Genomic DNA, 16,218 nt, shown 5'->3' on the forward strand with positions numbered 1-16,218 from the left:
CGGGATTGGTTTGAGAAATCCTCCCTCCAGTTTCGGAGTCACACGTTGCTTTAACAGTAAAAGGTCCAAGAATGAACAGAACCCATAGGTTCATTTCACAGCCGCCCACTTTATCTTTGAATGGCGCCATCAAAAGATACTGAGCGATACAGCTGGGATGGAAATATCTCGTATGAGAGTTATAGATTGTAAAATCAGCCTGGATTACATCGTTCGTCAGTAATATTCCTGCCTGAATACAGTCCCTTCTATAACAAGTTAGCCCGCCTCCTTCCATTTCAGTCCTAGAATCTGTTCTATCAGAAGGGTTCAGCAGTTTTTAAACACCTTATTCCAGCTGATTTGGAGAATCTCATGTGTTGGGGTTTGAGTTGTGACGCGGAGTTTCTCCGCCAGTCTTACGGTCTCAGAGAGAGTCTCACCCTGAATCTGTGAAATGGATATGACCATAAAATGGTACTGGAGAAGAACACAGCTCCAGTTGCAGTGAGACCCGGCTCAGACATCTTATTCTCTCTGTTTTATTTCAGACAGCACTAGAGAGGGACACACAGAAGCACACACGTTCAGTCTTACACTTCCTTAATGTGTCCGTATCACGCTCAGCAACACTATCCCACCTTCATATACAACACAAGAGAGAGAGAGACGGTCGCGGTGAGAGAGACAGAGAGATCGGAGAGACACCGTGAAAAAAGACGTACACAGTATCAGTTCCAGACTGACCTGTAAAGTTCCGTTTTATACATAAAGATCCCGTTGGAGAGACAGAAGATGCAATCTCATCTCAATAATATTGTACCAGAGATAGACACACTATTAAACCCGCAGTCGGGGACAGTGTAGAGAGTGATAAAAACAATGGGCCACATTTAACGCTCTCTTACCTGTTATACTATATTTAGTTAACAGCTCAGGACCATTCGGTATTACAATCAGTGATCGACAGTTTAACTCTGATTAAATTAATCTGGGAGTGTGGCTGTCAGATATTAAACCTACACGGTCCCAACAAACACACCGACTCCCACTTTCCTCCCACGTTTCTCCAGGGTTGGTTTGAGAAATCTCCCCTTCGGTTCCGGAGTAACGTGTCAGTTTTATCAATGAAGGGGCCAAGAATGAATTGAATCCATTGGGTCATTTCACAGCCGCTCACTATATCTATGAAAGGCGATTTACCTTCAAAAGATACCGAGAGAAACAGCAGGGATGGAAACATCTAGTTTAATAGTTAGAGATTGTAAAGTCAGTCTGGATTCCAGCGTTCGGCACTGGTGGAATCCCATCTGTTTTCCATTCTGGTGCCTGTTTCTGCTCTTCCTGTGACCCCATTCCCTCTGACCTTTCCCCCAGCCCCAGTTCCTTTGCTCAGAATCTGAAAAATTCCACCTGGGGAAAGTTTCCATCGATTTTTGTATTCTGAATTTAAACCAGATACCTGCGCATGCGTGATTCAGCCCCGCCCCCTTTTCTGACTGTTACTGAGCAGAAGAGCGCATGCGCGCTCCCTTCCCCCAGCTTTGGCTGTGGGCGCCATTCCCACAGTGAGCGGAAGAAGATGGTTTTAAACAGCCGGGAACGGAGAGATCACGGCCCCCGGGGGAAGGGAGCAAACAACAGCCGCGTTACAGCAGCTCATGTCCGCAGATGGGCTCAGAGATCGGCATTGAGTCCGGGGTAAGTTCAGGGGGAGTCCGGGGGCTGTTTGTCGGAGGCGGAGTGGATCAGGAACTGGTCCCGGAACATGGAGTGAGAGGGCGAAGGGAGAGGCCACTCTCGGGCTGTGTGTGTACAGGGTGTGTCCAGGGGAAGAGAGACAGAATGGGAAGAGCTTGCTATTTAATTCATTTCTCCTTTGTCTCCCCATCAGTAAAGGTTTAGTTCCAATGTAACTGTGTTTAAGAACATGGGAATATAAGTAAATCATTCAGCCCCTCGAGCCTTTTCCGCCATTCAATTAGTCAATGGCTGATGTGTATCTGAACTCCAGCTACCCGCCTTGGTACCGTAACCCTTAATACACTTGCCTAACAAAAAATCTATCAACTATTCAGAAGAATGAGAGGCGATCTTATTGAAACATATAAGATTGTGAAGGGGCTTGATCGGGTGGATGCAGTAAGGATGTTCCCAAGGATGGGTGAAACTAGAACTAGGGGGCATAATCTTAGAATAAGGGGCTGCTCTTTCAAAACTGAGATGAGGAGAAACTTCTTCACTCAGAGGGTAGTAGGTCTGTGGAATTTGCTGCCCCAGGAAGCTGTGGAAGCTACATCATTAAATAAATTTAAAACAGAAATAGACAGTTTCCTAGAAGTAAAGGGAATTAGGGGTTACGGGGAGCGGGCAGGAAATTGGACATGAATTTAGATTTGAGGTTAGGATCAGATCAGCCATGATCTTATTGAATGGCGGAGCAGGCTCGAGGGGCCGATTGGCCGACTCCTGCTCCTATTTCTTATGTTCTTATGTTCTAACTTCAGTTTTGAAATTTTTAATTGATCTGCAGCCTCAACAGCTTTTTAGGGGCGAGAGTTCCAGAATTCCACTCCTCTTTGCGTGAAGGAATGCATCCTGACCTCACCCCTGAAAGGCTTAGTTCTAATATTATTGGTATGCACTTTTTCGATTCTCCCACCAGAGGAAATAGTTTCATTCTATCTACGCTATCAAATTCTTTAATTATCTTAAACACCTCAATCAGGTCACCCCTTAATTTTCTATATACAAGGCATTACCAGCCTCGTGTATTCAACCTGTCCTCATAACTTAACTCTTTTAGCCCCATTAACATACTGATGAATATATCCTTCCAAACTTTCCGTGCCCAGTACTGAACACTGTGACTCCAGATGGGGTCTAATGAGGGCTCTGTACAACCATAACATAACTATCACCCATTTGTATTCCATCCCTCTTGAGATAAAGGCCGACATTCCATTAGCCATTTAAATTATTTTTTACACCTGTCCACTAACATTTAGTATTTGTTATTGAACAGTGAGCAGTGGAAACGGAGCTGGACCAAAAGAATGTGGGGAGTTATACAAAGAGCATCAATTGGAGGCATCAGGTGAGACATGTGAAGGACACATTTTGTTTCGGTTGAACATTTATTCCCATGGGAGAGGTAAATAGAAATCTGATCTCTGCATGTTCCATCGGGTAGTCCCATTCATGGACCAGTACTGGGGGTGGGTTGTGTCTGGATGTCACAAAATTGTTGTGAAACCGACAACACACCTGGGATGCAGAAGCTGAGTGCATGGAGTCAGACACTGACACCGTTCATATCGCTGTTTTTCTTTAGTGGCTATTCAAAACGATTATTAACAGAGAGACTCAATTCATCACTTTTGAAATTTCTACCTCAACTGCTCTTGAGTTACAAGAGATACTTTTTCTTCTGACAGACAAATACTTGAAGGAAACAAAATACTTTGTTTTATTCGTTCATTTGATGTGGGCGTGGCTGTCAAGGCCAGCATTTATTGGCCATCCCTAATTGCCCTTGAGAAGGTGGTAGTGAGCCGCCTTCTTGAACCGCTGCAGTCCGTGTAGTGCAGGTTCTCCCACAGTGCTGTTAGGAAGGGATTTCCAGGATTTTGACCCAGTGACGATGAAGGAACGGCGATATATTTCCAAGTCGGGATGGTGTGTGACTTAGAGGGGAACATGCAGGTGGTGTTGTTCCCAAGTGCCTGCTGCCCTTGTCCTTCTAGGTGGTAGAGGTCGCAGGTTTGGGAGGAGCTTTTGAAGAAGCCTTGGCGAGTTGCTGCAGTGTATCCTGTGGATGGTGCACACTGCAGCCAAAGTGCGCTGTTGGTGAAGGGAGTGAATGTTTAGGGTGGTGGATGCGGTGCCAATCAAGTGGGCTGCTTTGTCCTGGATGGCGTCGAGGTTCTTCAGTGTTGTTGGATCTGCACTCATCCAGGCAAGTGGAGAGTATTCCATCACACTCCTGACTTGTGCCTTGTAGATGGTGGTAAGGCTTTGAGGAGTTAGGAGGTGAGTGACTTGCCGCAGAAATCCCAGTCTCTGACCTGCTCTTGCAGCCATATTATTTATATGGCTGGTCCAGTTAAGTTTCTGGTCAGTGGTGATCCCCAGGATGTTGATGGTGGGAGGTTCGGCGATGGTAATGCCGTTGAATGTCAAGGCGAGGTGGTTAGATTTTGTCTTGTTGGAGATTGTCATTGCCTGGCACTTGTTTGGCGCGAATGTTACTTCCCAATTATAAGCAGAAGCCTGGATGTTGTCCAGGTCTTGCTGCATGTGGGCATCGACTTCTTCTTTGCTTGAGGGGTTGAGAATGGAACTGAACACTGTGCAATCGTCAGCGAGCATCCCCATTTCTGACCTTATGATGGAGGGAAGGACCTTGATGAAGCAGCTAAAGATGGTTGGGCCGAGGACATTGCCCTGAGGAACTCATGAAGCAATGTCCTGGGGCTGAGATAATTCACCTCCAACAACCACTACCATCTTCCTTTTTGCTAGGTATGACTCCAGCCACTGGAGAGTTTTCCCCCTGATTCCCATTGACTTAAATTTTACTAGGTCTCCTTGGTGCCACACTCGGTCAAATGCTGCCTGGATGTCAAGGGCAGTCACTCTCACCTCACCTCTGGAATTCAGCTCTTTTGTCCATGTTTGAATCAAGCCTGTAATGAGGTCTGGAGCCGAGTGGTCCTGGTGGAACCCAAACTGAGCATCGGTGAGCAGGTTATTGGTGAGTAAGTGCCACTTGATAGCACTGTCGACCACACCTTCCATCACTTTGCTGATGATTGAGAGTAGACTGATGGGGCGGTAATTGGCCGGATTGGATTTGTCCTGCTTTTTGTGGACAGTACAGGGCAATTTTCCACATTGTCGGGTAGATGCCAGTGTTGTAGCTGTACTGGAACAGTTTGGCTAGAAGTGCGGCTAGTTCTAAAACACAAGTCTTCAGCACTACAGCCGGGATGTTTTTGGGGCCCATAGCCTTTGTTGTATCCAGTGCACTCAGCCATTTCTTGATATCACATGGTGTGAATCGAATTGGCTGAAGACTGGTTTCTGTGATGGTGGGGATATCGAAAGGAGGCCGAGGTAGCTCATCTACTCGGCACTTCTGGTTGAAGATAGTTGCAAATGCTTCAGCCTTGTCTTTTGCACTCATGTGCTGGATACTGCCATCATTGAGGATGGGGATGTTCACAGAGCCTCCTCATCCTGTTAGTTGTTTAATTGTCCACCACCATTCACGATATGATGTGGCAGGACTGCAAAGCTTTGATCTGATCCGTTGCTTGTGCAATCGCTTGTGATGTTTACTCCACTCAAGGTACAAGGAACAGTGCAACTAGCACCTTCTCACACACAGTAGGTGCATTATCACTCACGGAACACAGCTACACACAGGTCAAGGGTTCCACAGTCTCAGACAGCAGAAATATTCAATCCCACACTGATCCCAATTAACAGTCAAACAGAGCAGGAGATACAGATCTAATTTCCATTTCACAATGACTTAGTACTGTTGACCGGCAGATAAATAAATCCCAGCCCAAAATTACACCCAGTATCAGATTGAAAGGCACTGTGTCAAACTCACATTAAATAAGTCTTAGCTACAAAGTAAATACCAGATAAAACTGACACATGGTACCGATTGAAAGATACAGAATGGATCACAGTAATGTACGCCGAGCTTCAAATTAAATATCAGCCAACAAATCACACACATTATGAGTTTAAAAATGCAGTATTCATGCCAATAGTGTAACCTGAGATACAAATTCGATACCAGTTCAGATGTTACCCATATTTGACTCACATATATGTCCAAAAACCTCATAATGTCAGAACAAAATGTATAGTTTCAATTCCTTTACTGCAGATTGAGGTACACATTACATACCAGTACAAAAATCTCACACAGTATCAGACTGAAAGATACAGTATCAATCCCATTATACACATTATATACAGTCCAAAATGTGTGTATATTATCATACTGAAACATACAATATGAATTATATTAGTACAGACTGAACTACACATTACATACAATTCAAAAAATAACTTCAAGCTCATGCTGAAAGGTACAGCATCAATTCCATTATTGCAGACTGAACTACACATTGCACACTAGACAAAAAAATCACAGTGTCAGATTGAAAGATACAGTATCAATTCCATTAGTGCAGAGTGAGTTATTCCTTACACAGCAGTCCAAATATACCACACAGTATCACACTGAAAGATATAATATCCATCCCATTAGTGCAGACTGAGCTACACATTATATATCAGTCCGAAAATCACAATCGGTGTCAGGCTGAAAAATACGGTATCAATTCCATTAGCGCTGACTGAGCTACACATTACATACAGTCCATAAATCTCATAAAGTATCAGACTGAAAGATACAGTATCAAATCCATTAGTGCAGACTGAGCTACACATTACACACCAGTCCAAAAATCACAGTGTCAGATTGAAAGATACATTATCAATTCCATTAGCGCTGACTGAGCTACACCTTACACACAAGTCCAAAGATATCACACAGCACCAGACTGAAAGATAAATTATCTATCCCATTAATACAGCCTGAACTACACAATACATACCAGTCCAAGAATCTCACAGTGTCAGGTTGGAAGATAGAGTATCAAATTGATTGGTACAAACTGAGCTGCAAAAATCTCATACAGTGTCAGACTAAAAGATAAAGTAACAATTCCATTAGTGCAGACTGAGCTACACATTACATACAGTCCAAAATTCTCATATAGTATCAGAATGAAAGATACAGTATCAATCTCATTATTGCTGATTGAGTTACATTATCAATTTGATTTGTCCAGACCGAGGTACACATTACATACCAGTTCAATGACCTCATACATTAACAAACTGAAAGATAAAGTATCAATTCCATTAGCGCAGGCTGAGCTACAAAGTACCACTCTAATAATTTCACAGTAACAGATTGAAATGTACATTACCATTCACAATAGTTTTCACAGAGATTAAGATGTGATCCTATTCCAAAATTCACAAACGTTGTTTGATTAAAACAAAATCCAAAAGTGTATCCATATTTACAAATTAATGCTCGACGAAAGACTCTTCATACATTAACGTACTAAAAATACAGTTTCAAGCATCATATTGTAACCTGAAATAAGAATACAGAACGACTCCAGATTTGTACTTTGTCCCAGAGATTGAGTTATGGAATGAATCCCACAATGGGATAAAGTACCACAGACTGACAGTCACAGAATGAATCTCACACTCACAGGTAGCACGAGAGATTGACAGATTCAATATGAATCCCACACTCATACACAGTACCAGAGATTGACAGATACAGAATAAATTGAACACTCATACACAGTACCAGAGATTGACAGACACAGAATGAATGTCACACTCATACACAGTACCAGAGACTGATAGAAACAGAACTAACCGCACACTCATACTGTACCAGAGACTGACAGGCACAGAATGAATCCCACACTCTCACACAGTTAAGGAGACTGAGAGATACAGAATGAATCCCACACTCACACTGTACCAGAGACTGACAGATACAGAACGAATCTCACACTCGCATACAGCACCAGAGACTGACAGATACAGAAGTAATCTCACACTCACATACAATAACAGAGACTGACAGATACAGAATGAATCTCAAAATCACATCCAGTACCAGAGACTGACAGATACAGAACTAATCGCACAATCACATACAATAGCAGAGACTAACAGATACAGAATGAATCTCACCCTCACGTACTGTACCAGAGTCTGACATCTACTGGCCGTAAAGGAGAACTGTAACAGAGCGGAACAAATTCACATCATCTGTCGTTGTCACAGAAACAGGAAAATGTACAATGTGAGGAAATAGTTTCTCTCGGCAACTTCTACTCTCGTATTTTGCATTTTTTGACAGTGAAAAATTAAGACAATTGATTCATAATAAAGTTCTTGTTTCGATCATTCAAAAGTTGTGAATTTGCCCCGTTATTTTCACTCTAAATTGCGCAGTATTTCTGTCTGAGACTCGGGACACGATTTACATTACTTAAAATAAACCGAACTAAAACACAAATAAAAACCGAGCGCAAAGTTGAAAGGTTCAATGGTGACCGTCAAAAGTGAAAAGAATAAAATACAGAAAAAAATAAAACCAAAAAATGCTGGAAAGACTCAGCAGGTCCGGTAGAATCTATGGTGAAGGGAAGCTCTGGTTAACGGATCGCGTCTATGACCACTCTATAGACCTGACAGGTTCATCCTGCATTATTTAAATAAGAAACCTGAATTAGCAGAGGGAAAAAACTTCACAGAACCCGGGCAATTTTGTCCCGTATCCACTGTACAGATCAGGGAAAATAATAATACAAAACAAGAGTTAAATTCGCCGTAATGGGGGAAAGAAATGAACTTTGAACGTAATTTTATATGAATTAAAACCGTTTGTGTTTTAGAAACACAATCCCTCTGAACAGCATCAAATTCAGTTCCAGTCTTGGTGTTTCTGAAGTAAGCGTGCCGGGATTCAAACCTGCTGGAATTAACTGCTAGGAAGGCAGCTATGCTCAGCGCTATATCACCTCAGTTCACTAACAGGGAGAAATAGAGTATTTCTGTGGAGTTTGGGACTGAATTGCTCCCTTTTTGTTTTCTGGCACTTTAATCACAGACAATAAATAGTTGCCAAACATCAGCCCTTGAACAGACACAAGCTGGTGGAATTTCTCATTCATAGATAATAAAAGAAAGGATGACAAAGGAGAATACGAAGAGGTTAGGAAGATGTCATAAAAACAATTAGGGAAGCAAAGAGAAAGTACGAAATTAAATAATGAAGGAATATAAAAAGAAGCAGTAAATTATTCTACAGACACACAACAACAAAAGGAAAATCAGAAGAGCTTGAGAGCCATTAAAGGATGCACAAGGTAAACTCAAAGGTAATGCCAACGAAATGGGAAGACATATTGAATTATTTCTTTACCTCAGTATTTACCAGGGAGATTAACAGGGTGAACATGATATGAGAACAAGAGGTCAAAAAAGATATCCAGACATTCAACATAGAATGTGTGGTAAGGTTCCTGATCCAAATGGAATCCATCTGCGAATATTAAAAGATGTGGAGATGCCGGTGATGGACTGGGGTTGACAATTGTAAACAATTATACAACACCAAGTTATAGTCCAACAATTTTATTTGAAAATCACAAGCTTTCAGAGGCTTCCTCCTTCCTCACATTCACCTGAGGAAGGAGGAAGCCTCCGAAAGCTTGTGATTTTCAAATAAAATTGTTGGACTATAACTTGGTGTTGTATAATTGTTTACTGATATTAAAAGAGGCAAGGGAAGAGATAGCAGGGGCTACCTACAGAAAAACATCATTAGAAATATGTGACTAGTTCCAGAGGATTGGACGACAAGTCCATGGAACTGTAGACCAGTTAACTTAACGTCAGTGGTAGCAATGATAATGGAATCTTTTACTCAATGTTGCAATAAAAACATCTAGAATCCGAAAATATAATAAAGAATAGTCAGCACGGATTTCAGAGAGGGAAGGTTTAAAAGTTTGGCGGAAGGATTGTCAGTTTAAATTACAGTTTATAATAACTTATCTGCTTTTCAATTCTTATCCTCTAGAAATGAACCCCGGTGCTGTGCTTGGTTTTTTATGTCCTTGTTTAACCTGCGTTGCTACTGTTAATAATTTGTCAATCTGTAAACCTAGATCCCTCTGCTCTTCCATCCTATTTAGACTCCTATTTTCCATTGTAAACAATTTTACAACACCAAGTTATAGTCCAGCAATTTTATTTCAAATTCACAAGCTTTCGGAGGCTTCCTCCTTCCTCAGGTGAACGATGTGAAAATGAAATCCTCGAAATGAAGTTCGAGGATTCCCAAGCAGTATGTGGCCTCCTTATTTCCCAAAGCAAAGTGCACCACCTCACACCTTTCTATATTGACATTTACACGGCCGTTCTGCAAACTTATTAACGTCGACTTGTATTTCGTCGCAGTCTTCCTCAGTATAGAAAATACCCCCGAAATTAATTACAAGAATTTAACACAGCATTGCAATGAATGTACTTACAGCAATATAAGGTGAATAATTAATTGATGTTCTGTCCCTCTCTCATCTGCAAACTTCACTGTCCCGGGGTTTGGGGACAACTACTGGCCGGAAGCAGAACTGCAACAGTGCGGAACAAATTGCTGAAACCGGACAATGCGCGGTGTGAGCGTGTTTGTGATTGGTGGAAGGTACTAAATCTGATTGGATATTTGAAGAAATCAAGCAGAGTGTGAAAAGAAGAAGTGTTGTGACATCACTCCCACCTGTCCAATCATAATCATTGTCTTCACCCATCCCTCATTAGCATAGGGCTGTGGGGCTGCCTATTTAATCTGGGCTCGGAGCGGATTTGGGTCATTTCTGGGTCTGAAATTGAGTTTGAAAATGCCTGAGGACAAGAAAGCAGCTCCCAAGAAGGGCGCCAAGAAAACCTTGAGTAAAGCAGCAGCCAAGGGCGGCAAGAAGCGGAGAAGGTCGAGGAAGGAGAGTTACTCCATCTACATCTACAAAGTGATGAAGCAGGTTCACCCCGACACCGGCATCTCCTCCAAGGCGATGAGCATCATGAACTCCTTTGTGAACGATATTTTCGAGCGCATCGCGGGTGAGGCTTCCCGCCTGGCCCATTATAATAAGCGCCACACCATCAGCTCACGGGAGATCCAGACCGCTGTGCGCCTGCTGCTGCCCGGAGAACTGGCCAAGCACGCCGTGTCGGAAGGGACAAAGGCGGTGACCAAGTACACCAGCTCCAAGTAAACGTTTACAGTGAACTGGAAAAACCTAAACACAAGGGCTCTTTTAAGAGCCTACAACAGTCTCTCTGAAGATGCTGCGGCAACACCTCTGTGTGGAATCAGTTCACTGTAGACATTTTGATAATAACTAATTGTCTTTCTGTAACTCTAGACCTTTTGTAATTTCTCTTGCAATCTGGAAAATTCTCATAAACAAATATAATATGTGTCGCTGTTCAATTTAGTCCCTTCCCCCGCATCTGCCCATTCAGAGCCGTTTTAAGAGCGGTGGATTCGACTTCAGTCATTTCTTTCTCCTTTTCAGGTTTGATTGTTACTATTTCATGAACCGCAACCCTTTGTAACGTAGCAACTCTGAATGTGACTTCACACCGAGAACAGAATAATCTAAAGGCTCTGTCACTGTTTGACTTCTAACACTAGCAATCTTGACTCAAGCTTAAATCCCGCAGTAACTCATGTGAACAGGGATCAGTCCACATTCTGTGGCTTGTTAATTTTACAAAATTGTTTTGTAATCTGTCCTATTACAAAAAAAGGGCTTTATTCCCGCTCGTTTGAAAGCGAACGGAGAATGAAGCCGAATATTAACCGGATTGTAAAAGAATACCTATGTTGTGACGGGTTACTTGGAATAACGGAGTAAAAGGGCTGGTCATTGTCTGAAGAGATTCAGAAATTAATAAAGATTTGATCCCGATTCTAGAACTAACAATATCTTGTGACATACAAATGATCCATATCGATATGTTACAGACGGTAGATGTAGCCAACCTCCAATAGGTTGAAATTTGCTGTTTGCATAGGAAATGAGAAAAGGTGTCATAATTGTCATTAAACTGAATGGGTGGGTAAACCAGGGGGTTTGATCATCGGCATGAAGGGTTCCACTCATTTTTATTTACAGTCTCATCCTCCGACAATAATTGCATGGTCGATATTATTTTACCCAGATTTGTATAACTGAAGCTGACTGCTGTGTGGATAATTGTGTCCGCAATTGCTGAATCAGTGTATGTGAAATTTATCCGTATTATTCGATGTGATTGAGGGATTTATTCTGTCCCTGTCAGCCTGTTCCTGCGTCAGTTACGAGTACCGCAGTGAATGTGACACTAATGTTTTACACTGCTTCTGATTCCAGCGCTGAGTGATAGATCGAAAGGCAAAGTGTGTCTTGCTCTATTAGCGCGAGTTACATTGAAACAACCTTTCACGAAAGCTTCCAAGGGACAATGGACTGAAACTTCATTTGATCCGAGTCTGGTTGTTTACATCCAGCGTGGGTTTTAGATCCGGTCCGATTGCTCCTGTCCTTCAGTACTGGACTCGAAAGTCCGGTAAAGTATTGGAGTGAGACTCGAACGAGCCTCCTCCCGATACCCCCACCATCACAGAAGCCAGTCTTCAGCCAATTCGATTCACTCCACGTGATATCAAGAAACGGCTGAGTGCACTGGATACAGCAAAGGCTATGGGCCCTGACAACATCCCAGCTGTAGTGCTGAAGACTTGTGCTCCAGAACTCGCTGCGCCTCTAGCCAAGCAGTTCCAGTACAGCTACAACACTGGCATCTACCCGACAATGTGGAAAATTGCCCAGGTATGTCCTGTCCAGAAAAAGCAGGACAAATCCAATCCAGACAATTACCGACCCATCAGTCTGCTCTCAATCATCAGCAAAGTGATGGAAGGTGTCGTCGACAGTGCTATCAAGCGGCACTTACTCTCCAATAATCTGCTCACCGATGCTCAGTTTGGGTTCCGCCAGGACCACTCGGCTCCAGACCTCATTACAGCCTTGGTCTAAACATGGATAATAGAGCTGAATTCCAGAGGTGAGGGGAGAGTGACTGCCCTTGACATCAAGGCAGCATTTGACCAAGTGTGGCACCAAGGAGCCCGAGTCAAATTGAAGTCAATGGGAATCAGGGGGAAACATCGACAGTGGCTGGAGTCTTACCTAGCGCAAAGGAAGATGGTAGTGGTTGTTGGAGGCCAATCATCTCAGCCCCAGGATATTGCTGCAGGAGTTCCACAGGGCAGTGTCCTAGGCCCAACCATCTTCAGCTGCTTCATCAATGACCTTCCCTCTATCATAAGGTCAGAATTGAGGATGTTTGCTGATGATTGCACAGTGTTCAGTTCCATTCACCACCCCTCAAATAATGAAGCAGTCCGAGCCCGCAAGCAGCAAGACCTGGACAACATCCAGGCTTGGGCTCATAAGTGGCAAGTAATATTCGCACCAGATAAGTGCCAGGCAATGACCATCTCCAACAAGAGAGAGTCTAACCACCTCCCCATGACATTCAACGGCATTACCATCGCCGAATCCCCCACCATCAACATCCTGGGGGTCACCATTGAACAGAAACTTAACTGGACCAGCCATATAAATACTGTGGCTACTAGAGCAGGTCAGAGGCTGGGTATTCTGCGGCGTGTGACTCACCTCCTGACTCCCCAAAGCCTTTCCACCATCTACAAGGCACAAGTCAGGAGTGTGATCCAACAACACTCAAGAAGCTCGACACCATCCAAGATAAAGCAGCCCGCTTGATTGGGACCCCATCCACCAGCCTAAACATTCACTCCCTTCACCACCAGCGCACTGTGGCTGCAGTGTGTACCATCCACAGAATGCACTGCAGCAACTCGCCAAGGCTTCTTCGACAGCACCTCCCAAACCCGCGACCTCTACCACCTAGAAGGACAAGAGCAGCAGGCACATGGGAACAACACCATCTGCATGATCCCCTCCAAGTCACACACCATCCCGACTTGGAAATATATCGCCGTTCCTTCATCGTCGCTGGGTCAAAATCCTGGAACTCCCTTCCTAACAGCACTGTGGGAGAACCTTCACCACACGGAATGCAGCGGTTCAAGAAGGCGGCTCATCACCACCTTCTCGAGGGCAATTAGGGATGGGCAACAAATGCCAGCCAGCGACGCTCACATCCCGTGAACGAATAAAACAAAGTATTTTGGTTCCTTCAAGTCACATACCATCCCGACTTGGACATTTATCGCAGAATACCCAGCCTCTCACCTGCTCATAGAGTCATAGAGTCATAGAGTTATACAGCACGGATAGAGGCCCTTCGGCCCATCGTGTCCGCGCCGGCCATCAAGCCCTGTCTCATCTAATCCCATATTCCAGCATTTGGTCCATAGCCTTGTATGCTATGGCATTTCAAGTGCTCATCCAAATGCTTCTTGAATGTTGTGAGGGTTCCTGCCTCCACAACCCTTTCAGGCAGTGAGTTCCAGACTCCAACCACCCTCTGGGTGAAAAAGTTCTTTCTCAAATCCCCTCTAAACCTCCCGCCTTTTACCTTGAATCTATGCCCCCTTGTTATAGAACCCTCAACGAAGGGAAAAAGCTCCTTAGTATCCATCCTATCTGTGCCACTCATAATTTTGTACACCTCAATCATGTCCCCCCTCAGCCTCCTCTGCTCCAAGGAAAACAAACCCAATTTTCCCAGTCTCTCATCATAGCTGAAGCGCTCCAGCCCTGGTAACATCCTGGTGAATCTCCTCTGCACCCTCTCCAAAGCGATCACATCCTTCCTGTAGTGTGGCGACCAGAACTGCACACAGTACTCCAGCTGTGGCCTAACCAGTGTTTTATACAGCTCCATCATAACCTCCTTGCTCTTATATTCTATGCCTCGGCTAATAAAGGCAAGTATCCCATATGACTTCTTTACCACCTTATCTACCTGTTCCGCCGCCTTCAGGGATCTGTGAACTTGCACACCAAGATCCCTCTGACCCTCTGTCTTGCCTAGGGTCCTCCCATTCATTGTGTATTCCCTTGCCTTGTTCGTCCCTCCAAAGTGCATCACCTCGCACTTTTCCGGGTTAAATTCCATTTGCCACTGTTCCGCCCATCTGACCAACCCATCTATATCGTCCTGCAGACTGAGGCTATCCTCCTCGCTATTTACCACCCTACCAATTTTTGTAGCAACAGTATTTATGTGGCTGGTCCAGATATGTTTCTGGTCAATGGTGACCCCCAGGATGTTGATGCTGGGGTATTTGGCGAAGGTAATGCCGTTGCATGTCAAGTGTAGGTGTTTAGACTCTCTCTTGTATTTAGATTGACACTGCGGGTGTAGCTACCTCATGTGAAAGAATACTATCGGAATCAGAACTTTCTGTACCTGCTTGCCAGTACTTTATCCGATTGAGGCACTGGAGGTGATGGGAGTCAGTCTGGTGGAATTCTCCTCCCTCCAGTCCTGCGTGTGTGTGGAAATGAAACTGTCTCCATTTCAAATTCCTCGTGTTGGTCGGTTTGGAATTGGCACTCCTGTCTGTTAACCCAGGAGATCACAGCTCTTTCCATCGCCGATTTGGTGGCTCTGAAAAGAGCCGTTGTTGCACTTGGTGCTGAAGCCGGGTCGGGTTTCGGCGCGCTCCCCTCGGATGCGGCGGGCCAGCTGGATATCTTTGGGCATGATGGTGACCCGCTTGGCGTGGATGGCGCACAGGTTGGTGTCCTCAAACAGCCCCACCAGGTAAGCCTCGCTGGCCTCCTGCAGGGCCATAATGGCCGAGCTCTGGAAGCGCAGGTCCGTCTTGAAGTCCTGAGCGATCTCTCGCACCAGGCGCTGGAAGGGCAGTTTGCGGATGAGCAGCTCGGTGGATTTCTGGTAGCGGCGGATCTCCCTCAGAGCCACAGTGCCGGGTCTGTAGCGATGAGGCTTCTTCACTCCGCCCGTGGCTGGAGCGCTCTTCCGGGCCGCTTTGGTAGCCAGCTGTTTGCGAGGAGCTTTCCCGCCGGTCGATTTGCGCGCTGTCTGCTTGGTCCTGGCCATTTTCTGAGCAATTCTCAGCTCAGTGTGGGACACATGGACTATTAATACGGAGTCTGCTGTACGGCTGCCTATCAAAACTCTGTGAGAAACCGACCCAAGCAGTAATTGGCTGGAGGCCGACATCCGGTCAGAATTGAACCGAACTCTGAGGACTGAACGAAACGCTGGAAATTGCTGGCTCCGATCGGCTGAGCTGTGATTAATCTTCAATTTCAAAAACGCCGCCAATTTCAAAATGGGAAATAACCGTTTTGGCAAAAGAAAATCTCATTTTCTGCACAGTTTAAAATGGTCATTACCACATATATTTAACATTTTGATATATATTTTCCTCCGCACCCGTTCCCGAGTTATCTCACACACAACAGGTACTTTTTCACACACACAGAGCAGAGACATAGACTTGTCATCATGTGGGAGGCAGCAGGAGTAGTCAGTCCCGCGGTGATCTGAGATCCGCAATGGATTTTCAATCCCACCGTCACATGGAACAGTGGA

At 44.5% G+C, this 16,218-nt stretch overlaps 1 protein-coding gene across 2 annotated transcripts; it reads left to right on the forward strand.

Annotated features, from left to right (window-relative positions):
* Positions 1-1,524: 1,524 nt before the first annotated feature.
* Positions 1,525-11,090, forward strand: LOC137334817 (histone H2B 1/2-like). 2 transcript variants are annotated; one of them, XM_067999827.1, is made up of 3 exons: positions 1,525-1,680; positions 3,005-3,076; positions 9,807-11,090. In XM_067999827.1, exon 3 carries the CDS (start codon positions 10,512-10,514, stop codon positions 10,884-10,886), a length of 375 nt encoding a protein of 124 aa, XP_067855928.1. In that variant the 5' UTR covers positions 1,525-1,680; positions 3,005-3,076; positions 9,807-10,511; the 3' UTR covers positions 10,887-11,090. The 2 variants fall into 2 exon arrangements, with proteins under 2 accessions (XP_067855928.1, XP_067855919.1); XM_067999818.1 differs by having other exon boundaries at positions 10,243-11,090.
* The last annotated feature ends 5,128 nt before the right edge of the window (positions 11,091-16,218 follow it).

Source organism: Heptranchias perlo, chromosome 2 (genome assembly GCF_035084215.1).
Source record: "Heptranchias perlo isolate sHepPer1 chromosome 2, sHepPer1.hap1, whole genome shotgun sequence".
In the NCBI taxonomy this organism is placed as follows: Eukaryota; Metazoa; Chordata; class Chondrichthyes; order Hexanchiformes; family Hexanchidae; genus Heptranchias; species Heptranchias perlo.